General features: G+C 41.6%; 2 protein-coding genes across 2 annotated transcripts; one reads left to right on the forward strand and one right to left on the reverse strand.

Annotated features, from left to right (window-relative positions):
- The first annotated feature begins 2737 nt into the window (after positions 1 to 2737).
- On the forward strand, positions 2738 to 22446 carry TMEM231 (transmembrane protein 231). Its single transcript, XM_016196717.2, has 7 exons — positions 2738 to 2907; positions 3020 to 3189; positions 10912 to 11040; positions 11671 to 11814; positions 18562 to 18643; positions 20076 to 20181; positions 20593 to 22446. Exons 1-7 carry the CDS (start codon positions 2769 to 2771, stop codon positions 20771 to 20773), a joined length of 951 nt encoding a protein of 316 aa, XP_016052203.2. The 5' UTR covers positions 2738 to 2768; the 3' UTR covers positions 20774 to 22446.
- LOC148091029 (protein phosphatase inhibitor 2-like) lies at positions 15369 to 16106 on the reverse strand. The gene is made up of 2 exons (XM_087827349.1): positions 15685 to 16106; positions 15369 to 15591 (listed from the first exon to the last, which is right to left on the reverse strand). The coding sequence occupies exons 1-2, from the start codon at positions 16104 to 16106 to the stop codon at positions 15369 to 15371; spliced, it is 645 nt and encodes a 214-aa protein (XP_087683475.1).
- Positions 22447 to 23631: the final 1185 nt, after the last annotated feature.

Genomic DNA, 23631 nt, shown 5'->3' on the forward strand with positions numbered 1-23631 from the left:
AGAATAGGTGAATGGATCTGAGTCTCAAATTCAGGAGAGAAGTATTTAAAGCTATTGAACTAGATGAAATTAGCTAGAGAATGAGTGAAATATGTAAATATCTGTTTTTAAAATATATCTTTGTTGATTTCAGAGAGAGGGAGAGAGAGAGAGAAGCATCAATGGTGAGTCATGGATTGGCTGCCTCCTGCATGGCCCCTGCTGGGGATCCAGCTGGAAACCCCGGCATGTGCCCTGACCAGGAATTAAACCTCGATCTTCTGAGTCATAGGTCCATGCTCAACAGCTGAGCCACACCAGCTGAGCTGTAAATATCTTTTTTGCACATAGAATCAAACACTGAGGAATGAAGATGGTTGTTCACCATCTGATTGTGAGGCAGTGGAGGAGTTAAAAATTGGACTTGAAAACCCTGCTTCCCTTTACAGAGCTGGTCATTGTGTCCTAGTTGAAGGCATTTGTATGCCTCCTTTCACATGGAAGAGCTTAGTACACTTCTCAAGGGAACGATCCACCAGCCACTAATCCATAGGCATGACACCTGATGATCTCAGTGATGTGCAATGTCTTTCTGTTTTCTGTCTTTACCTGTTTTCATGATGTCTCTTTCCAATTCACCATTCTAAATGACTAATCTGCCTTGATGATATACACCACCTTCTTTACCTATTGGGCAATTATATTTGGCCTATTGAATGCTGTATGGACACTGGATGCCTTCCTTGAGGGGGTGGTTAGTTGAAGAGGTGAGTCAGAAGAAGAAATAGGATACTAAGTATATGCAATTATACATTAGCAGACATTTAAAACAGACTAAATTTCAAATGTTGGAGAGGTGTGTGAACATGGATACTGAGGGATGGCTTAGGGCACTGGGGCTGACACAAAGCCAAGTGAGGCTTATCCAGAAAGATTTCAGAGAAAATGTGAATCTTATGTTTTTGGAATGGTACATTTTTAAAGGATAAACTTTCCTTAACACATAGAAACAAAACCTGTAGTTGGAAGAGGAAACTGAAAAGCTAAAGTTTCAGTGATATAGGTAAATACCGAGGTGAAGGAGTTGGAAAGCCTTGAAGCAAACATTCAGGAGTTCTAAACTGATTCAAACAATCCTGAATGGGAGCTTCTAGAAAGGAACAGAACATAACTAAAATGTGTAGTTTTAAGAGAATGACTTTTTTTTTTTATCCTTGGAGGTGTCCTTGCAGTTATGGATATGGAAACCGAAAAGTTTGAATGCGTGAAAATGACACAATATACACAGATCTTTAGCATTAAAAAAAAAAAAAATCTAATGTTTTGTCTTAAAGAATTGAAATAGAAGCACAAAAACTAGCTTCCTCAAATCATGGCATCAAAAAGTAAATATTCGTATCCATTATTGTTAAGTAGTTTTGCAAACCTCATGGCATCTCAGGGGAGGCTAAAGCACTTCATACACCTAAATTCTTAGCAGTCACCTCCCTGTTTAAGCAGTAACTAAGCTAACACTAGCTACAATATGTGTTTCCTTCTGCTGAAAGAAGGAGCTTTGAGGCAAACACCTCCTTCCTCAGAGCAGAGCCACCCTCCGAAGATGACACTGAAACCATCTATTCTAGAATCTTATTTTAATGGTTATTTAAATAAAGGAAAGTCATCTACTTAATGCATAGATACAACATAATGTCAGAATGGTAAGATTTAAGAAATACAATTACTGTATTTAAGAGTTGTGTGGCCACCCCAGAAAAGCTTTAAAGCAAGAATGAGTAGTACTGGACCCGATGCCTAATGACACTGCCATCCTGGACTGTGGTAAGGACCCTGGATAGTTCTTCCAGATGGGCAGGTCTTGACCTCTCTCTGTTTGTGTTAGAATCTTGGCTGTTCTCTTCATCTAAAAGCCAGTTTTAGGTTGCCTTCAAAATATGGGCATCAACTACTGGACTCCATTATGAGCACAAACCTCACACCGCCTTGGCACTGTAATGTGATCCTTCAAGGCCTTTTGATGAACTTGGATGTGAACCATGCTTTAAAAAAAGAGGGAGAAAATCCATCTGCCGTGTTGGAAATACTGGTTTGGGGCAGGGGGTGGGAGCATTCAATTCAGTGATAAGCCAATGTTACCTTTGGGGAGGACCAGAGCTTCCCCTAAAACCGGCAGACCAGCTTGTACCCAATACAGGATAACAATAACAGAGAGAACTGTGTAATAATTATTCTTTATCCCACTAAGAACCAGTAGATTTGTGTCCTGTTTCCGTGTCTATGCTGCTATGGAGTATAGTGAAAGCAATAGAAAATCTGGAGACCAAGGGACCTGAGCTTGGTCTTAGTCCAGGACCAGATCCAAGACCACGGACACACATATGTTGTGTATTTTCCTTCAATGTAGGATGTGCTGGGACTGGTTGGACATAAAAACTGTTGACTCATACTTAACGAAAGACACAGAAATATCTACTTTGAATCAACTTTCGTGAAAATCTTACTTTACACAAATATTAACACAACAGCTACGATTTGGGCGCTCAGAAACCTAATACCTACCCCTCCGCCTTCTGGAAAACATGGAGAGCGAGGTCGACCGTCCCCGTGGACACCGCCCCTCCTCAGCTCCACCCCTACCAAGGCCGCGCGTCCTTGTTATTGGCTCCCTTCCTTGCGCCGTCGGTTGCCCTGGAGACCAAGGCTATGGCAACCAGGAGAAGCCAAACTTGCTCATCCCTACCCAACCGCGAAGGGGTCGGGGGCGTGCGGACGCCCTCCGCGCAGTGCTCATGGCGCTTTACGAGCTCTTCTCTCAACCAGTCGAGCGTGGCTACCGCGCGGGGCTCTGCTCCAAGGCCGCGCTGTTCCTGCTGCTGGCCACCGCGCTCACGTACATCCCGCCGCTGCTGGTGGCCTTCCGGAGCCACGGTGAGCCTTCCCCCGGTCGGTGCGCGCCACAGGCCCCCTCACCCGCTGCTGCCGCATCTCAGCCGGCCTCCCTGACCTCTTCCCCTCCACCTTCCCGCCTTTTTTACCTCAGGGTTTTGGCTGAAGCGGAGCAGCTACGAGGAGCAGCCGACCGTGCGCTTCCAGCACCAGGTGCTGCTCCTGGCCCTGCTGGGACCCGAGCGCGGCGGGTTCCTCGCCTGGAGCACGTTCCCCGCCTTCAACCGGCTGCAGGGGGATCACCTGCGCATCCCGCTCGTCTCGGTGCGTGGTTCCTGACGGGGCCTCGCTGCCCACCGGACGGGGCGCGGGGAGGGGCATGGGGGAGGGGGCGAGCGGCACGGCCCCGGGGGAGCCCAGCTTCGGTCTCAAGGGTTCTCGAACCCACGGTGAGTTGTGTACACAGGCTCAGCGGCCTGAACGTATGTTTAACTTCCTGGGGAATAAATCTTGTTTCATTCGACTTCCCCAGACTGCCCACATCCCCGAGAAAGTTAGCCGCTGCCGTCCGCGTGCTCCCCGACCCGGAGTCCAGAAGCCCGCGGCGGCCTGTTTCTAGCCCCGTCATTTCCGTGGGCCTGGCCTGATGGAAGGTGGTCGCCAAAGTCCCTTTATGAGTCATGAAGGACGAGCGGTGGTCTCGTTACCACCCGGTCGTGTAGCAGCGATTGTGCATCCGAACACTAGGGACGGGAAGAGCGGGCATTTTTACGCAGACTCGGCCGCGGGAAGCCGGGACCCTGATTGGTAAGCGGCCCGCCCAGACCGGCCCTCCCGCCTCCCGGGGCTTGTCTCAGATGCCGCTCCATCCTGCAGCTTCCAGGATGAAAATGAAGCATTTACTGCCAGTAACTTCGTGTTTGGTTCAGGTTCCTTTACAGGCACCCCCTTTCCGCTCATTTTATGAAAACATTTTCCTTTAGAAGCATGAAAATTCTGGTTGTCCTTCTCCCAAAGTTGAATCCCTGTAAACATTTCTGAGGTGATTGGTCTGCAAGCCAAACGTCTGTAGCTGAAAAGAAATTCAGACTTTTTTCCAGCAACTAAATAAAATGGGGGGAAACATTAAATCTGATTAGTTATATGAAAAACTACAGACAAAATAGGATTCAGATTACTTTTTTTCTGATTACTTTAAATTTTCTTTTATATTTCCGGTTATAAAAATGCATGCTTATTGTAAAATATTAAAGAGCTACCGGTATATATAATGATATAAAATCAAAGGCTCCGTTTCCTACATGTATCAATACTTGTTAATCAGCCTTATTTATTCTTTGGAAGATCTGCAAGGTCTTTCATGATATAGAACAACTGTAATGGATTTAACCAGTTCCCTGTTGGTGGATAGGTGATCCGTTTTCACCTTTTCACTGTTACAATATTGCAGTGAACAAGATTTTGAATAAATATCAAATTGTGAGGGATTTCAATAGAATATTAAAAGCGTGTAAGTACGTAGAAAACTAAGCACGCAAATAAAATAATTATTAACTCCAGAGAAATAAAAAGTAAGGAAAAAGTGAGAAAGGTCATCAGAGTTGTGAATAGGATTTACATAGTCAAATGAGAGTAACTATTGGTGGGATGGGAAGAGGTGTGTGTGTGTGAGTCTGCTCACATGTGTGCATCCCGTGCTGGTGGGTGATGGGTGGAAGAAAACAAAATCTCTGTCACTTCTCTTGGGAAGTCAACAGAGAATGCCTGAAATGAGATGAAACCATTTGCCATGGGGGTGGAAGCCCACTGGGTTTTGTAAGAAACATTGTTGAAGTCTTTGAGTCTTTAAATAACCAGGACTTTTAAACTGGTTTTAAAAATAGAACTGGAGTAGGAGACAAATGTCTTTCAACAGCTCCTCACTAATTATGACATGTCTACTTTTATTCTTATTTGAGATTATAATGCTTCTGAGGAAGGGTGTCTGTCTGTTGATGAGAGGCTAGTATGGAGATATGCTTACCTCCCATGTGCAGGTTTCCTTTCTGGAAGTGAAAACAAAAGGTGTGTTTTTTCCAAACAAACATTTAACTTGTTAGTTGTAGTTCAGATTAGCATTCCCTGTCTCTTAAATTTTGAGTAGCAGTTTTGTTTTTTACATTTGTATGTTCCTCTCTATCATACTCTTCTGGTTACTTGAGTCTAAGAAGTAATCATGAAAAACGGAAAATAATCCTGAAAACAAGTATGTAGCATTAGGTTTCCTTTACTTGTTCTTTTCACTTGTTCATCTGCCACAACTGGTTGACTCCCCAGTTGGACCGCTAGATAGCCTCTTATCTCTGTAACCAGAAACTACTCCCTTGAGAGCACTGCCCGTATTCCCCCTGCTTCTGTTGTGTGTGAATGTATTCCAATTTTACGCCTGCAAAACTACCTCTTATTTCTATGGTGCCCAGAAATATTAATCCTCTTCAGTATTGGGTAATTTTTATGCTGTAAAACACAAAACCAAAGCTGCTAATTTTTCTGTCTTTCCCTGCCCCCCTCCATTCTAGGCCAGTGTCCATAAGTAATTTATGACCTTGTCCTCTACAGTCTTTCTCAGTAACTGATTTGCTTCCTTCCTGGCTGAGCTTAAGGATTTCTTATTCCATATCTTATACCCTTAACCCTTATTGCAACAAAATACTTTACTTTTCTAGCTCTGAACATAAACCTAGACTGACTACAGCCCATCCAAGAAGCTGCCCAGGAAGCCAAGGAAGCAGTGGTTTTAGATGAAGGTTTGATCAAAGTCTGGGAGGTGATTTTTCCCTTGCTCACTTGGGAAAATGCCTCAGAAGTCAGAAATGACCTTGTTTCTTGTTTTGGACAGCGTCTCTCAAGTTCCTATGTGTGTTTTTTTATTTGTTTGCTTGCTCGTTTTTGTTTTTAACTATTTCCTGAAAGTCCGTGTTTTTAATGCTTTAAAAGTTGAGTTGTTTCAAATGAAAGAAAAAAAAGCACAGATAGACCTTTTCCCTCACTGAGCCTGATGTGGCTCTTCAAGGCATCTGTAGACCCAGAGAATGTGGGGGCTGAAGGCTATAGGAGGACTCAGGAAGATGAGTGGAGAATCCATGCATCTGAGGCACCTTATTTTTTTACATATCCGAAATCAGAGCGTGTCTTCCTGTCTGTGGTATCATACAGTGGCTGTTGGCCAGGGAACAGGCTTGATGTAGTCCTCATTGCCTACGCATGTGCAAACGTCAAAAATGCCAGCGCTGAACGTTGCAGAATGGACATCGGCAATGTGAAAGAAAACCCAAGAAGCAGTAGTAAAACACTGTTGTTGTTGTTTTCAGCTTTATTGAGATATAAATGACAAAATAGGAAGATAGTAAAACATTATTTTAACCCCTAAGAGCCACATGGAGTGGGTAGAGGGAAGATTCAAGAGGCATTTCAAAATAGGCTAGGTCCATGGGATTTTAAAGCTTATGCAAGAGCCCAGACCAATGGATTTTAGTTCCCTATATGAGTTGTTTTTAAAGTGCTTTATCACCATTGTGCGTGATGGCGCAAAGGATGAAATTGCATAGGAAAGTATGGATATCATTGAGTCAATAGTGATTCGAAAGAATCATGACATGAAGTTTTAAGAATTCCTAGATCAATTTATTTTGCTTATAATTTTCTGTGTGCATAAGTATGATATCTGATGTAAATATGTCTAAGTCTAAAAGCTCTTTCAGCCTGACCAGTGTGGTTTAGTGGTTGAGCGTCCGCCCATGAACCAAGAGATCACCAGTTCGATTCCCAGTCAGGGCACATGGCCAGGTTTCAGGCTCGATTCCTAGTAGGGGGAGTGCAAGAGGCAGCTGATCAATGATGTTTCCTTTCTTACTGGTACATAAAGTAATGGTGTATTTTATAATTGATGGTATCTTAGATTCACTGAAATACAGGTAGCAAGGATTTTTGTTGTTGTTGTTGTTGTTGTTAGTCCACACCCAAGGATATTTTTCCCATTGATTTTTTAGAGACAGTGGAAGAGGGAGGGAGAGAGAGACATTGATGTGAGAGAGACACATCGATTTGTTGCCTCCCACATGCGCCCGGACCAGGGCAGGGAATCAAACCTGCAACCCAGGTACCTGCCCTTGCCCGGGAATCAAACCTGTGACCCTTCCGTGCGTGGGCAGATGCTCTAACCACTGAGAAACACCAGCCAGGGTAGGTAGTAAGGATTTGATGAGTCTAGGAGCCCTGAAGTAGTGATCCCTACTTTGCAGGAGACCCAAAGACTGATGCCAAAGAGTATCTTCAACACAAAGAAGAGAAAAAGGAGCACAGTGATGACAAATATATGGTAATATGAACACTGGTATAAAGTAGGAAATTAACCTTTAATAAAAGAATATGCCTCGAAAGAATGAAAACAAACCATGAGATACTGTAGAATCCTTGATGGGGAAAATATTGCAAGTCAGGGCATTTGGAAACAATTTCACTCCTTAAATTTATAACAGCTCTTACAGTCAGATGATGTGTTGTTTTTAGGTCTTGTCTCAGCTCCAAATCCACCCTCTTATCCTCTGCTTTGTGATGATCACACTGAGATTCTGAAAACCACAGTCTCCTCTGCCCACTGACTCCCTGTTAGGTTCTGCCAGTAGGAGGCATGATGAACCTTGTTCTGGGAGTAGGAAAAAACTGGAAACTCAACCAGTTGCCACTGCCAAGGTGAAGAACCATTGCTGGGGTGATACACACACCCCAGGAGTAAGTCTTTCACCCAGCCTTATTGATTGATTCCCTCTAGTGGGTTCCTTCTCCAAGCTCTGGAGGTACCAGTGCCAGCTGGGCAGCACTCCCCTCTTTAGGTCTAAGTCTCAGCTCCTTGAGGTAATAATGCCAGTCTCTTCCCTTCCTTCTCCAGCTCCAGGCATGGGAGCTGCTTTCTACAGTTACCCTCTCTGTGTTATCACAGCATTCCCTTTTTGCTTTTTTAGTTCTCTAATACCTATGTTACTAATTATCCCCTATGCTAAATTCCCTCTGTTAAAATAACTGTTTAGATTCTGTTTTCCTGATTGATACAGGTAGACTGATATGCACTGACTAAGTCCAGTGATGCCTATATTTATCCTATCTAGTATATTAGTATTGATTTCACATATATCTGGAAAGGATTACCTTCCTTTAACCACCAGAAATCTTTGAAGTTAGGGTTCTTGTGAGCTATTATAGAAGGAGCACTGAATCAGGAGTCAGCAAACCTAAATGCTAGTCCCAGTTCTGTCATTGGGTTCCATAGCCTCTCTCAGCCTCAGTGTAACTGTATATAAAGAACATGATAGTACCTACCTCTCTAATTACTACTGTTATTAATAAGAATATCTCTTGGGTATGCAGTGGGATCAAGTGGAACAATAAATCAGTGGATATAAGCATTGTTCCAAATTGTACATATAGAAATAAGATGATTTGATTTATGAATTATCTTAGTCACACAATTTGGTTTAGATAATAACCTTGAACTTGTGTTAAAGAAGTATTAGTTCTTTGAATGCCTGCCTTTATAGCTGTTGCACATGTGTAAAGATTGATTTTAACTAAATGGAGTTAAATAATTCATTTCATTATTGTTCCAAGTGGTAGCATAGAAATGTAGCCTACCTTGCCAGCCTTAGGGGAGTGAGATTCTAACTTGGTGACAGGTCATTGTGGGAGAGGCACCATTTGCATCATCTCTTATCCCCATGGCTTTCTCTTGGCTCTCTTCATCCATGACTCTCCATCTCTCTCCTCTGCTCAGCTGCATTGGCCTGGTAACACTCCCTTGAACACTGCCCCACTTTTACTCAGTGCATGTTCACTTTGTTAGCCTGGATCACTTCCCACAGATATTTCCGTGCCTTTTCACCTCACTTCATTCAGGTTTCCAGCAGCCAGGTCTTCCTGATTTTTTTCTGTAAAAAAATTTACCCTGGTGATTCTCTAATTTTAGATTGCTTCATTTTCTTTGTGGCACTTATCATTACCTAATATTGATATGTATTTACTTGTTTATTGATTTATTGTCTGCCTTCCTGGCTGGGAATGTAAGCTCCATTGTGGGGGGTGGGCTCTTGGTCTATATTGTTTGCCATTATATTCCTCACATCTGAAATAGTGCCTGACACATAGTAAGCCCTCAAAAATACTTGACAGATTAATGAGTGAACTTAACAAGTAGACATTAATTATGGTACTATGCCAGATAGCTGTCCTCTCTGAACCTGGAGTAAAAGTGTGTGCACAAACAAATATACAGACTTACACTCATACTTTCAGTACTGGCTTTTGCAAAAATATTTGTCCTACCCAACATCTTCTTGAGTTGTTTTGGGTTTTTGTTTTTGTTTTGTTTTGTCTGGACATTTTAGCCCTGGAAAGAACCAGATTTGAAGTCAGAGATGTCGTTTCAAATGCTGTCTTTACCATTACTAGCTGTACCCAATAAATCCCTTCACCTCCCTGAGCCTTTTCTCATCTATACAATGGAGATAATACTTGCTCTGCTTACCTTAGACTTATTTTAAAGATCAAATGAATTGCTTTTCTCTCCCTCCCACACTATGTTGGAATGTGTATTCTGGCAATTCCCTCCTGGCCACTATCCTCCCTTGCAAGTTGAGACATTTGGTCTTTGTCTTCCTGTTTAATCCTAAGGACCCAGAAGGCATAGATCCACTCCAGAGAGTTAACCCAACTTTGTCTTCCAAGTTTTCCCAGATACCAACTGAAGAAGATTCAGAGAAAGACAAGGCAGCCTCTTTTCTATCCTAATCATAATAACTAATACATAATTGCCTCAGTAACTTGATCGTCAGTGCTGGTAACAGATATCCCTCTGCTGCACCTGTGAAGCTGATAGAACAAGACAGTATCCAACAGAAAACAGAGGGCAGGTTTCTCTATAACAAGGCCTAGGATAAGGACATTATTGTCTAGGAGGAAAGAAACAATTGAAAGTTTCTGAAAACTGAGATATCTCCATCTCTAACGACCTTATTAGCCTGAAAAAGAACAAAGAATCTCTTCCTTGCATAATGGTATTGGTGGAAAGAAAAATGAGTCAGTAGATGGAGAATTCAGATGGGAATGTTGATACAACATAGTAAAACCTTCTGGGAACCTACACTGGGAAAGGATCAGTTGTAGCAACAAGATTAAGTTGTGCCAAGGAATCATGTCAGCAGTGATCACATTTCGGTAACCATCCTTTCCTCCTAGTCTTTTTAGGATCACTATGAGGCAAGACTGTGGATGGCAAGACTGGATACCAGTGTTTTTTTATGAGCTGTAATTTGTCTTTTTCCCTCCTAAGATCTGTTTTCCCTACTTTCATGTTCATAATTTATAAAGTATCTGTGTAGTTTTAACGACTTACTGATTTTCCAGAGCTTCCTTTTTCATTTTATTGATTGGTACTAAAAGATGCACTCAGCTCTAAAGTCCTGACAATAATGAGATGTGGTCCAACATTGAAAATCTGCAGCAAAGACATTTGTGGTTAAAGGATGTATATATAGAACTTGATGTTTTTCTGCTGACTCTGGGGAATGCATAATAATTAGTATTAGTCTCTTTTCTAGACAAGTAGAAGATAATTCTGATGTGCTATTTAAAATTTCCATACAAACTCAGGCATGTATATAAAAATGAAAAAAGAAAGATGCCAGCAACAAAACAAACAAAAAGATCAAATGAGACAACCGAAAAAGAAAAATGCCATCCAGATGTTTATTGTTGTTATTGCTACTTCAAATTCCTGTTTAGTTTGGCCCTTCAGTATTTGAGAAGCACAAGTATGAAGTTCAGGGGCCATGCACATTGCATCTCTTTCTCCAGTTTTCATCCCTTATACCTATTTATTTTTCTCTTTTTCTTTTGGTGAGGAAGGTAATACCTGTGTATAGCAGAACAGTGGGTCATTGTGTATGTACAACAGTGATATGGATTCTTCCTGACTTAATAAGGACCAAGGTCACTGGATCTCTTTGGGTTTCCTAGGCTAGAGAAGAAGACAAGAACCAGGATGGGAAAATGGACATGTTACATTTTAAACTGGAGCTTCCCCTGCAGTCTACGGAGCATGTTGTTGGTGTGCAACTCATCTTGACTTTCTCCTACCAATTGCACGTGAGTCAATTCCCGAGGGAAGCCTGTCCTCTCCCTTTTGTATTTTAATGGAACAGAGACCTCTTTCTGGTTTCTAAGAAAACTCACACTAAAAAAAGGCTCTTTTCTGAGGTGTAGTTTGGAATTTAACTTAGGCAGATCAAATGTTTTTCCCTTTTTTTTTTTTGTTTTGTTAATCCTTACCCAAGGATTTCCCCCCCCCCCCCCCGCCATTGATTTTAGAGAGTGGAAGGGAGAGGGTGGGAGGGAGAGAGAGAGAAACATCGATGTGACAGAGACACATCCACTGGTTGCCTCCCATATGCAACCCAACTGGGGGCAGGGATTTGGCCTGCAACCCAGGTACATGCCCTTGACCGGTAATGGAATCTACAACCCTCAGTTGTGCAGGCCGACACTCTAACCATTGAGCCATGCCAGGCAGGGCCAGATCAAATGTTTTTCATTAGGGCCATATTAATTTATACAAGCTATTAACAGCTCAAAGCGTTCTGGGCAGAGTTCTTCCTGCATGGCTAAGCCATGATATGAGGAACCATCAGACTTCAACTATAGACGGGTGATGTTTAGAACCCAGAGCCCTTAAGATCTGAATGAAGCTGGTATTGTCTCTCCTTCTAATTATTTCAGAGGATGTCAACATTTGTGATGCAGAGCATGGCATTTCTTCAGTCGTCCTTCGCTATTCCTGGGTCCCAGCTATATGTGAATGGAGACCTGAGGCTTCAGCAGAAGCAGCCCCTAAGCTACGATGGCCTAGATGTTCGATACAATGTAAGGATGCTTTTCCTTGTCTATCTCCTTTGTTTGTATATATTAGTATTTACCAGTTCTTTGAAGAGGGAAAAGAGGAAGTGTAGGGGCATGGAAGAGGATTTCTGAGGAATTCCTGCCATGAATTCTTTCAAAATATGGAGATAGATTTGCCTGTATTTACATCTAGAAAGGGAGAAAAAAATCTGTTTTCAACCTAAGAAACAAATTCTTTATTGCGTTTGAATACACACATACACACACATCATATTCTAAGTGATTTTTTTCAGTTCATGTAAAACATTTCAAAAATAATAATAGCTGATTCTTGAGCACATAATATATATCAGCCCTGAGTTAAGAGGTTTAAATATATCATCTTGTTTAATCATCACAGCGTCCTTGGGAGATGCCTACCCAGCCGTTTCCCAGCTCTCCAGCTGCTTGCTCAATCATTGTTCCCCTTGCTCCTTTCTAGCCATACTGGTCTTTGTGCAATTCTTCAAACCTATAACGCTGCTTCTGCCTCAGGGCTTTTGCACTTGCCTTTCCCTCTGCCAAATATGCACATAGCCTATTCTACCACTCCATTCAGTTTCCTGTTCAAATGTCTCTGAACACAGTCCTTCCCTGACACTTTTCTTTTTTTTTTCTTTTTCTTTTTTTAAGTATATTTCTATTGATTTCAGAAAGAAAGGGAGAGGGCAACAGAGAAACATCAATGATGAGAGAGAGTCATTGATTGGCTGCCTCCTGCACGTCCCCTGCTTGGGATCAAGCCCACAACAGGGGCATGTGCCCTGACTGGGAATGAACCGAGATCTCCTGGATCATAGGTTGATGCTCAACTGCTGAGCCAGGCTGGCTGGGCAAAACTTTTATTTTATTTTATTTATTTATTTATTCATTTATTTTAAAAAATATATCTTTATTGATTTCAGAGAGAGGAAAGGAGAGGGAGAGAGAGATGGAAACATCAATGATGAGAGAGTCATTGATCGGCTGCAGCCCGCAACCCGGGCATGTGCCCTGACTGGGAATCCAACCCTGATCGCCTGGATCCTAGGTCGACGCTTAACCACTGAGCCACACCCGGCCGGGCTAATTTAATTAATTTAATTTCATTGAATTTTATGCTCACATGAGGATATTTTTTCCATTACTTTTCAGAGAGAGTAGAAGGGAGAGAGTGATTGACACATCGATTGGTTGCCTCCCACACGCACCTCGACCAGTGCAGGGGATCAAGCCTGCAACCAAGGTCTGTGCCTTTGGCAGGAATTGAATCCGGGACCCTTCAGTCTGTGGGCTGATGCTCTAACCACTGAGACGACTGACTAGGGCCCTGACACTTTTTTCTAAAATAGCATTCCCCTCTCTTTCCATCATCCCTCACCTAGGTTTACTTCCACCTGAAATGTTAAAGATATGTTTTCTGTTTATTTGCTTTCTCCAATAGTAAAAGCACTAACATCTGTACTTTCACTGTAGTGCCTAAAACAGTGTCTGTCACATTGTAAGAACTCATATTTGTTGAAAGAATGAACTCATTTTACACTTGAGGAAACTGGGACTTACAGGGATTAATTAATTTTTTCCAAAGTCCCACAGCATGAAAGTAACAGAGCCATGAATTGTCTGTCTGAGGCCAGAACTCATTCATGTAAACACTCATTACTACTAACCTTTATTATATCCCAAGGGGGGGCATATAAGTTGGGCTAGGCTACTTTTGAAAAGGAAAGAGGGACATTATCAGTTATTATAGGACTCTTCCAGACAAACGAGGATTTATGGTCACCCTAGCTATAATCAATGCAAGTTAAAAAAAAAAAAAAAAGGGAGGACTATAAAATATAAACTTAATATGGCACTTTTTTTGGCTTGGAAATGGTCTTTGCTGGGTTTTTTTTCAGCTTTATTGAAGTATAATTGACAAAACTGTAAGCTATTTAAAGTATATATCATGACAGATGTACACATTGTGAAAGGATTCCTATCAGTTAACACATCCATCACCACACATATTTATCTTTTTTGTATATGTATGAGAACATTTAAGTTCTACCCTCTTAGCAAATTTCAATTACACAGTATAGTATTATTAACTATAGTCATCATGTTATACATTAGATCCTCAGACTCTGTTCATTTTATAGCTAAAACTTTGTATTTTTACCCTCTCCCTATTGCCCCCAGCTCCCAGTCCCTGGCAACCAATATTCTACTCTGTTTCTATGAGTTTGATTTTTTAATTTAGATTCCACATATAAGTGATACCATGCAGTATTTATCTTTATCTGGTTTATTTCACTTAGCATACTGCTTTTAAGGCCCATCCATGTTGCTGCAAATGACAGGGTCTCCTTTTTCATGTCTGAATAATTTTACTTATATATCACATCTTCTTTATCCATTTATCCATTGATAGACACTTAGGTTGTTTCCATATCTTGGCTATTGTAAATGATGCTGCAGTGAACATGGGAATACAGATATCTCTTCAATATCCTGTTTTCCTTTCCTTTGGATATATGCCCAGAAGTGGGATTTCAGGATCGTATGGTAGTTTTATTTTTAATTTTTTTTTTTTTTAATATAACTTTATTGATTTCAGAGAGAGGAAAGGAGGGGAGAGAGAGACATAGAAACATCAATGATGAGTCACTGATCGAGCCCATAACTGGGCATGTGCCCTGTCCGGGAATCGAACCCCAATCTCCTAGGATCCTAGGTTGATGCTCAACCGCTGAGCCACGCCCGGCCAGGCCAGAGACTGTGTTCTTAACTACCACTGTACAGAATTTTAAAGATAGTAGGCCAGCCCTAGCCAGTTTGTTCAGTGGTTAGAACCTCTACCCCAGGACTGAAGGGTCCCAGGTTCCATTCCTGCCAAGGGCGCCTACCTCGGTTGCAGGCTTAATCCCTCGCCTTGTGCATGCAGGAGGCAACCAATCTATGTGTCTCTCTCACATTGATGTTTCTCTCTCTCTCTCCCTCTCTCCTCCCCTTCCACTCTCTCTGAAAAAGCAATGGAAAAAAAAGGTGTAGTAGGCCATAAAAGGCCACAGTGACTCCTATAATAATCCTTTTCAATTAAACAGATAAATCAAGTTGAGATGTGTTAAAATACTTTTCAGACTGAATATTTATCAGCCTATGTAATCTGTTGTTCCAATTGGATTTTGATTTTTAAAAAAATTTTTATAAGAGCTATTACATCTGGAAGTCAAGAAAATAAATTAGATCCCCTCCTTTCCCCAAGATATTGTTTAACCTCTAAAACATAAAATGCTATATAATATCTTATACAAATTAACCAGTGTTCTTACAAAAGTAATGCAGTTTTGGACAGATGATACTATGCTGTATTTGTGGTGAAGTACTAGGCACAAGAATATATGTATCAATTAGGCATTTTCAGTCTAATTAGTCTCTAAAGTTATTTAATTCTTGGCAACATATAATAACTGGTATGCATTTGGGTACTTAAGTTAGGAACTGTAGAGAACAAGAAGCAGTATAATACAGTCACAGGGTTTGTATCAGACAATTAGCGTTGAGCCAGACCTCTTCTATGAACTCGGTGATTTGTTTTGCAGTTGGTCACCTGTAGATCCTTGATTCGATTCTTCCGTATTCATACTTTCTCCATCTGCAGTCTTTGAAACTTCTTCCTCTTCCTCTTCCTCGTTTAGGTCTTTGGAAATTAATTGCTTAGCTAGCTTAATATGCAGTCCTTCATTGTCATAAAGCTTCCTTTTCATTTCAAACTGTCGCTTTTTTCCTTCAGCCCGTCTGGAAGTTCCCTGAAGCTGGGACTTTTCTTCCCCCTGCCCACTTCCTACAGAGCACTTGAAAAAGAATAAACAGCAGGCACTCAGTAAAGACTGTTTACCTTGTTCTTCAGTTGAGAGATCATTGTCTTCATCTACAGCGCTCACTTTTTCACAAACCCCGTAGTTTGGCTTCGCGCCTTCAGCAACTAATTCCGTAGTTAACATGTCTGGGGTCAGGCCTTCAATGGTTTCTGAATCACTCAATGCATCTTCATCATCACCTACCCTACTGTGGTCCGGAGTGCTTGGTTCTTGTACATTAATTAAACCATAGTCTTCTTCGGATGGATAATATGTCACCAGGATATTCATTTCATCCCACCTCTGGGATTTTTTATTCATCTCGTCGACACTCCTGGACGGCTGCTGTTCTGCCGAGGCTGCCGGAGAGGAAACTGTAGAGCTCTTGTTCTTCAGGATCCCCTTTATGGGCCGTTGCGAGCTCTGAGAAACCGAGGCCAATGAGGCTGCCATTGCCCGCAGCGGTGGTTGGCTCAGTGTTGCTGCTTGGTGTCAGGTCCAGGGAGGAAAGGGCTAGGCATGAACCGAGACTAGCCAGGCAGCCAGTGAGCCCACCTGGGGCTAAAGCGTGCACCTGCTGTCAGGGAGACGGCTCCCAGCGTTGTTTTCACGACACAACGACCCCCCACCCCACCCCCGACGCGACGTGTTGGCGTCTAGCTCACGCTCCTGGCGCCTGGCGCTACTATGTAGCTCTTGGCCCCCGGTACACTTTATCCGCTGCTAGCGGAGAAAAGCCGGCCTATCGCCCCAGCAGCCTGTAATAGTTTCAGTCCGGAAGTTTGACGCCTTCAGCTCTGTTCTTTCTCAAGATTGCTTTGGCTGTTTGGGGTCTTTTGTGATTCCGTACAAACTTTAGGATTGTTTTTTCTACATCTGTGAAAAATGCCACTGGAATTTTGATAGGGATTCCACAGAGTCTGTAGATAGCTTTGGGTAGTATGGACTTTTTAACAGCATTAATTCTTTTTAACACATGAACACAGAATACCTTTCCATTAATTTGTGCCTTCAGTTTCTTTTATCAATGTCATAGTTTTCAGTGTGCAGATCTTTCACCTCCTTGGTTAAACTTATTTATACATATTTTATATACTTTTTGATGCAGTGTAATGGGATTGTTTTTGTAATTTCTCTTTCTAATATTTCATTGTTAGTGTACAGAAATGCAAATGATTTTTGTATATTGATTTTGTATCCTGCAACTTCACCGATTCATTTATAAGTTCTAACAGTTTTTTGTGTGGAATCTTTAGAGTGTTCTATATTGTGTCATATGCCAATAGAGACAATTCTACTTCTTCCTTTCCAATTTGGATGACTTATTTCTTTTTCTTGCCTAATTGCTCTGGCTGGGACTTCCTGTACAGTGTTGAATAAGAGCGGTGAGTGTGGACATCCTGGTCTTTTTCCTGATCTTAGAGGAAAAACTTTCAGCTTTTCACCATTGAGGATGATGTTAGCTGTGGGTCTGTCATATATGTGCTTTATTATATTGAGGTATGTTCCCTCTGTACCCACTTTGTTGAGAGTTTTTTTTTCTTTCTCCATGAATGGATGTTGCATTTTGTCAAATGCTTTTTCTGCATTTACTGAGATGATTTTTATCATTCATTTTGTTAATGTGGTGTATCACATCTATTGATTTGTGGATGTTGAACCATCCTTACATCCTTGGAATAAATCCCACTTGACCATGTTGTCTGATCCTTTTAATGTACTATTGAATTTGGTTAGCTAATGTTTTGTTGAGGATTTTTGCATCTGTGTTCATCAGGAATGTTTGCTTGTGATTTCCTTGTAGTGTCCTTTTTTACTTTGTTCATGTCTTGTTCTCCTGACCTCTGAGCATCTTTGTGACTGATATTTTGAACTTTTGCAGATAAGTCATTTATCAACATTTTATTAAAGTCTACCTCTGGAGTTTTATCTTCTTCTTTTGTTTGAAACATATTCCTCTACTTCTTTATTTTCCTTGACTGTGTTGGTTTCTGTGCATTAGATAAAACATCCCCTTTCCTAATCTTGACGGACTCATGTAGGAAATGAATCTTATCAATCAGCCAAGCCAGAGTTCTTCGTTGCTGTCAAACCTTTGTCATTGTCCAAGCTGCCTGCTTTGTTCTTAGTGGCTCCCAGTAGTTGAGGCTGTGCTAAGATTGTTTCAGTGTGGGTGATGTGGGTATTTTCTCATTTGCTCAATGTGTAATAGTCACTCAACTAATTTCTGGATTTCTTTCAGAGGGAATTGCTCCACGTGTAAGCTGTAGATTCAGTGTGTCAGTGGGAGGTCAGTTCAGGAAGTTTCTTTGTTGCCATGTTGATAAGGAATTTTTTTTTTTTACATTTTTTAATACCTCCCCTAAGTCTTCAGCATTTGGGTCCTGCCTTCACCTAGAAACCTATAGCACATTTTATTTGAAGGTTTATATCAATATGATACTAGAGGAATATGATACTAGAAGGCAAGAAGCCATTTCCTTGCCTTCAGGGGATATGCTTACTATTTGCACTTTTTCCAAATCTACATTTGAAAGAGATAAACTAGAAATCATCCAGAGAGGAGCAAGAAAAAACAAAGGAGTTGAAAGTATGATCTATTTTTAAAAATTAAAGGAATTATTTCTCCCATTGGAGTAGAGAGAGGTATTTTATAAATAGCTTTAAAACCAATAAAAGGTGGATGTTGACCCCTTGTTTCCATCACATAAGGGGAAAGATTGAGAGTAAATAAATTATTGCAAGAGAGTTCATTCATCCTTGAAGAAAAGATTACTGATACTGGAATAGGCCACCAGGAACTAGGTAGAAGGTGGTCTCTGAGATCAGCCTGGGTGGGCAGGATAACTGAAAGACCAGAGAAGAAGCTGTTCCAGTGCTCACACCAGGCCCTCCTGCTGTTTCCCAGGTGTCTGTCATCAACGGGACCAGCCCTTTTGCCTATGACTATGACCTCACCCACATTGTTGCTGCGTATCAGGAAAGGAACAGTGAGTACATTTCACTGAGGTGCCTCTCAAGGGCTTTCCAGGTTAGCGGGGGCTTTGGAGAGAAAGAGAATTGGAGCCCTTGTCATGATGAGAATGTGAAAACCAGTGAATGCTCAGTGACGGAGGCCAACAGGCCACCCAGGATTTGTCCTTTTAGTCCTGACCTAAAGACCCACAACCTACCTCCCCCCACGCACTTCTGTGACCCATCAGGTTAGTACCGACTAATTGCCATATTTATCCCACCACCGGTTTGATGGGTTTCTTTTTTCAAAATGTAAGTTTAATTGAGATGCTCTATTTACCACACTTGTAAAATAAGCCAAAGACAAATTACTGTCAGTAGTTTTCAGATGGAAATAGGGAATGTGAGTGACTTACCCCATATCAGCAATTGAATTAGGAGAATTAGATGCAGTATGCCCAAGGTATTGGCTATAAGGCAGAGTGTGTCTGTTTCTTACAGAGGTGAGACTCTTAGGCCATCCCATGTGCTTGACTTGGCATGTTTGGCTGGTTGGTGGTATGAGGTTTTCTCTCAAAGCACCTGAAGTATTGCTTGGCAACCAGACATAATGGATACTACACACAGACATTTAACAAGTTGGGGTGGAGGAGACATCTGTAATACTTCCAACAATAAAGATAAATTAAAAAAAACAAGTAGGGGGACTGCAATTCCAGTATTCCTTCCTGATTTTATGTAGTACACTAATGGCATCATTCTAAAAATAAAGAAAATTTAAAACTAAAAAACATTGAAACTAAACTGAAAAACTACAAATCAAGTTTTTGCGTTTTTTATTCCTTCCAGTCTTTGTCTATATGCAACCTTTTCATATAGTTGCTGTCATAGTTTAGAGACACTTTAGGATCTGGTTTATTTCTATTTACTTTGTAATATAAGTATTTTCCCATGCAGTAACAGAGTTTTGTTTTTTTAAGATATGTTTTTATTGATTTTTTTTTAGAGAGAGAGGGAAAGAGAGATAGAAACACCAATGACAGAGAATCAGCTGCCTCCTGCACTCCCCCTACTGGGGATTGAGCTGTCAACCTGGGCTTGTGCCCTGACTGGGGATCAAACCAGCAACCTCCTGGTGTGTGGGACAGTGCTCAACCAGCTGAGCTTCACTACAGAGTTTTAATTGGTGTTATTTTTCATGGTACCTTAGTATTCCTTTGCTTAGCCACTCAACAACTATGGAAGAGCACACAGACTGTTATCACATTTTTTAACATAAGTGTTTTGACAAGTATTTTAACAAAGTGTGAGCAACTTTGCACATTCATTTCACTTTCCTTTTGAATCATTTCTTTGAGATAATTCTGAAGTACAGAATTTGCCTGAGAGGTCAAAAGAGTATTTTCATAGCCCTCAATATTTTATTGCCAAAAAGCATTCATGGATTAATTCTTCATTGTATTGCAGTAACCACCATCCTGACCGACCCCAACCCCATCTGGCTGGTAGGAAGGGCTGCCGAAGCTCCATTTGTGATTAATGCTGTCATCCGATACCCTGTGGAAGTCATTTCATATCCTTTCTGTTAAGGAGCCAACTGTAGCTCAGTTTCTTTTATATATATATATATATATATATATATATATATATATATAGCTCAGTTTCAAAAAAGAAAAAGGATTCCTTACTCGTGTCAAGAAATAACAGATGTGGGAAGCCTTAGACTGGAAATTGCTGCAGTATTTGTAGCCCCACACAAACAACTCTGCCTGCTGTTCATGGTGGTGGGGGGGAATTCATTTCCTGTTTTTATTTCTTTATGAGCAATTCTTCTAGGTCAGAATCATCCATATTTATGTCCTAATAATCTTTTATTATCCCTTTTATCTTAAAGGTATTTGAAATATTTTTTCCATATCCTGTCTAAACTTTAGCTTAACATTTACTTAGAAAATGTCATCTGAGATTCCTTAACTGTGTATACTTATCTACCAGGATTCTGGGAAATTATAAAGTTTGCCTGGATCCAGTATGTCAGTATCCTACTTATCTTCCTCTGGGTATTTGAAAGAATCAAAAGATTTGTGTTTCAAAATCAGGTGTTCACCACAATCCCTGTGACAGCAATGCCCCAGGGAGAACTCTATAAGGAGCACTTATCATAAAGAAGACCATGACTGAAAACTCTAAGCAGGACCCTGGCTACCTCATATTATCTTCTGAGAACTGCTATCTTAGGACACTTCTGAAAAGAGCCCATGGACATGTGTCAGCATGTGTGTTTTTCCAACCAGTGACAAAGAAGAGTTCTTTCTAATTTTTCTCTACACAAATTCCGTATCTTCTAAGTGCCTACCAAAGTCATCAGAGAATAGTCTGTGGAAAGGTCTGAGGGTTCCTGAAGGCTATAATTTGCTACCCCCTTTTTTCCTTTGCCTCAGACTTGAATTTCAGGAGAAAACTACAATCAGTTTGGAAAGAGTTCCAACTCTAGTCAAGCAAAGACTTTTGCTCCCTTGAACTGAGAAACATGCTATGCATTTCTTCCCCCTATTGTAAACCACTTTTTGCTCTCTTCAGGGCTCTCATGACAGATATGCAAGTCACTAGCACTTTCCACTCTTGGGCACCTAAATTTCTCATTCAGAACTTTGATTTCCAGAACTGAGAGACCTTTAACTGGAGAACTGGGGGAGGGGAGAAAGTGCATGCTCAAGAACACGTGTGTGCATGCACGTGAGGGTAGGCAACTTGAGGACACTAGGAGCATCCACCTGCCCTCAGTCTTAACAGACATCGACTGTCATCAGCTCAGCTGAAAAGCCCTTTGTCCTGCCCTAATGTGGCTGGCTCTTTGCCCTGCCTTTTGCCCTCTGTCTGTACCCCTGGAACAGCAGGCTGAAGTCAGAAGTGCTGTTTTCATTCACAATCCTCTCAGCAACAGTGGGGGGAGTAAGGATTGTAACAACAGAGTTTTTTTTCCTCTCTGGTCCTCACCCAAAAGCCTGGACACTTGCCACTCCTTCTCAACAGCCTCTCCCCCTTCCTGAAAAGGACATGGGTGACAGAGGACCTGTTGTTGGTCTTGGCTCCCTGCCCGACAACCACAGAGTTTATTTGGAGGGCTAGCGGGAAGCCCAGCTGCTTGTATTTCCCTTGACTAAGGGAACAAGGGTGCCCATCAGAGCAGACAGCCTTGGGGAGCACACACAGGAGACGTGAGAGGGGAGTGAGGGTGCTAGGCCGGGCCGCCAGTCCAGCTTGGCCAATAGCAGAGTGGCAAGCAGTCCAGCCAGATTACCCTCGTGACCAAGCGAGTGTCTGTAGGGGAAGAGTGCTGGAGCAGGTCTTTGTTACAAACAGAAGACTGATTCTCTGTTTCATCCTGAGAAAACATGCAGTTTCCTCAAAGGACAGATGGATCTGCTTTATGATCCAGAGACATCATTGGTACTGGAAGGATGGGTCCATTGTGACCCATGCTCAAACATACTCTTTGGCGTGTGCCTCAGCTTACCTTAGAGATTCAGTTCTTATTTCCAAAGCACCTTTTCTTTCAGGCTGACCAAAATAAAGGTTTTGGAAACAAAGCTGTTTTGCAGTATTCAGATATCCTAACACTGGCCCCTCTGGTTTTTCTTTTAAAATTTAGGGCTGCTTATTTATATGCCTAAATGAAAATTTGTTGCTGAATTTTCTGAATTACAAAAAGGTAATGAGATATGGAAAGACAGCTAAAGATGTATAAACATTGCATTTTATTAAATTGCTTTAATGCAAAATTTGTATAAAAAACCATGATGTTTTATAACTTTCTAATTAAAATGTTCAAAATGGAGGCTGCATGTGGCTTTTTAGAGGGGAAGGGTTTGGAAAGGGAAAGAATGGGGAGGGCAGAGGTGGCACACATTTCTCCAAGTTACTCACCAGCAGCCTTGCTTTGCCAGGGCTCTGCTCAAAGACCTTGGAGCTTTTGTTAGCTCTTTGGCAAAAGTCCCCTGGTCCAGCCCCAAGTAAATGTGAGTTTTTGGTGGAATCCACATGGCATGTGGAAACCACAGGCTGGAAAATTACAACTGTGTCTGGTGAACATCATATTTACAGATCAGATGTTGTTAGCTTCTGAACCTGAATCAGTGTAGTTGCAAGAGAAAAAGGTGAGGAATATACAGGATTTTATCAACTGAGCTGTAACCAGTTGCTAAGTCAGGGTTTGAGACTATTTGGAGGGGTCAATCCCTAATTTTGGGAAGTGATTATCCAGTTTCTGTTTCAATCAGGTGAGACCCTTAAAGCCCCACTTAGGTCTCATCGTGTAAGGTTAATAAAGCAATTCTATATCTTTTCCCCTTTCAAGTTCATGCTTTTAAAAAGAAGTTTCTGACCAGAGAGGTTCTAAATGCTTATTGGAGGAAATGTGTAATTACAGAAACCTAAAGAAAATACGTTGTAACTTCGCTACCCAGAAGTTACCCCTGTTGGCATTCTGGTACACATCTTTCTAATCTTTTGTATTGTTTCTAAATTTTTTTTGCTGTCATAAACACTTCTATGAACCCCATGTACAAACCCTTGTTGCTGGTTTATTTCCTTAAGAAAGATCCTAGAAAGGAATTACTAATTCAAAAAGCTTATGACCGTTCTTAAGGATTTTAACTCATTTTGCCAAACCGCATCCTGGAAAGAATGCACTAATCTATATACTCCAACAGCCGAGGCTTCCTTTAGAACCCACCACGGATGACCAGAGGCCAGAATTGTCTATCATTTTCCAGATGCCTGGACTCTGCTCTGTTATCTGTAGCGGGGGAAATCTGTTTTATTGAAACCTATCCTGTATTTATCCGAACTTGCTGCCCTCTTGGCTAGAGCAGGGGAGGGACTAGAGGAGACAGCCAGCCCGCTGCGGACCTAGCCCCAGTGGGGCCACCTGACTCTGGGCCCCTCGCAGCTCCACTACTTTGTGGGTTCACTTGGCATCAGGGTGCTTTGTACTTGGCTTAGGGCTGAAGGCTGGGGCCTT

The sequence above is a fragment of the Miniopterus natalensis genome, chromosome 18 (assembly GCF_054644295.1).
Source record: "Miniopterus natalensis isolate mMinNat1 chromosome 18, mMinNat1.hap1, whole genome shotgun sequence".
Taxonomy (NCBI): Eukaryota; Metazoa; Chordata; class Mammalia; order Chiroptera; family Miniopteridae; genus Miniopterus; species Miniopterus natalensis.